The 1,507-nt window shown below is 29.9% G+C and overlaps 1 protein-coding gene across 1 annotated transcript; it reads left to right on the top strand.

The window, feature by feature from the left end:
* Positions 1-687: 687 nt before the first annotated feature.
* Positions 688-1,260, top strand: LOC105963516 (uncharacterized). Its single transcript, XM_012987921.2, has one exon. The coding sequence runs from the start codon at positions 688-690 to the stop codon at positions 1,258-1,260; it is 573 nt and encodes a 190-aa protein (XP_012843375.2).
* The last annotated feature ends 247 nt before the right edge of the window (positions 1,261-1,507 follow it).

The raw sequence follows: 1,507 nt of genomic DNA, 5'->3' as shown, positions 1-1,507 counted from the left end.
ATATCTCAATATAGTCATTCGGTGTATACTTAGTTAATTTTAACGGAATCTTTCATTTATTGGATGAAATATTCTATTCTTATAATTATTTATGAAAAACTCAATATATAAACAAATTAACATATACCAGAAAACATATGTCATTGAAATAGTTCTTTACATATTAACATAAGATCATAACATTATAAATAATTTTTTCATAGATAATATATGTAGATGACGTAATAATTAATTAAATACGTTTCTAAATTCAAGCCATATATCCGCAAAATGAATGATTTGTTTTCTATTAATATAAATTAAAATTTCGTAAAAATAGTAGATTTTTAAGCTATTTTTATAAGTTATATTTTTATTGGTTGCAAATATTATGTTTAAATTAAAAACATTATTATTTATTGAAAAATCATAATTTATCAAAATAATTCTAACAACAGGATATTTCATTTGTTCTTAATAAGATTCCGTTAAATTTAAAAGGTTTATACACCGAGCAATGATAATGAGATGGGTTATAGAGATGAAGGATGGAAATTAGACAACTGAGATATGAGGGACTAAAATAGGACTAAATATCAAAATGAGGGACCATTAATTAGATTTTGGTCAAAAAACAATGATGAGGCCAAAAATACGTTGGAAATATTTTAAATACACAAAGAATCAAGTTTAATAACAGTGGAAGCAATGGAAGTTGTTACTTTCGTTCGTAATTATGTTGAGATGTTGAATAATCCTGCTGCAAGAGTCCTTAATGTGACTAGATCCAATCCGATTCCCAAATGGAGATGCCCTGAGCCGGATGTGATTAAGCTGAATTTTGATGCATCAGTTAACGTTGCGCTGGGAAGTGTGGGTATCGGAATAATGGCGAGGTCTCATACGGGAGAATGCGTAGGTTGGTCGTCACATTTCGTGTTGCAAAGTCTTGACCCAACGTCGGCGGAAGCTAAAGCTGCATATTATGCGATGATCTTTGCACGAGAGAAAGGTTGGCGAAAAATTATTGTTGAAGGTGACTCAAGTACTGTAATATCATCGATTAATGGCGCCACAGAAGATCGATCAATGCATGGGACCATCATTGCAGATATTCTTGTTGCTAAGGGCTGGTTTGATGGGTTCTCTGCTAGGTATATTAATAGAAAAGGAAATCAAGTTGCTCATGAAGTAGCTCGACTTTCACTTAAGGGTCCAAATCTTTTGCCGAATCTTTCTTTGGTGATTCAAAATATTGTAAACTTTGAAGCTGAAGATTAATATAGTCCAAAGTTTTCTCTCAAAACAAAAAAAACAGTAAAAAATAAGTAAAAATGGAAAAAAAAAATGTTACATAAACCAAAAATGGATTCAATAGGTAAAAAAACATAATATCATTTTCTTCGAAAATACGATATATTTATGGAATCAATTTTTTTTTTTTATGAAGGTTTAAATATATAGATAAAACATAATTGGGGTGGAAAAAAAAATGTGCAAACATATATACATAGATGTGTGCAGCTGA

The sequence above is a fragment of the Erythranthe guttata genome, chromosome 13, assembly GCF_056151865.1.
Source record: "Erythranthe guttata isolate IM_541 chromosome 13, IM_541, whole genome shotgun sequence".
Classification (NCBI taxonomy): domain Eukaryota; kingdom Viridiplantae; phylum Streptophyta; class Magnoliopsida; order Lamiales; family Phrymaceae; genus Erythranthe; species Erythranthe guttata.
Note: the sequence above shows the minus strand (reverse complement) of the source record. Positions and strands in the feature narration are given on the sequence as shown.

Excerpts from the sequence above, each read along its gene's own strand:
- LOC105963516 (XM_012987921.2), top strand. The coding sequence starts at position 688 with ATGGAAGTTGTTACTTTCGTTCGTAATTATGTTGAGATGTTGAATAAT.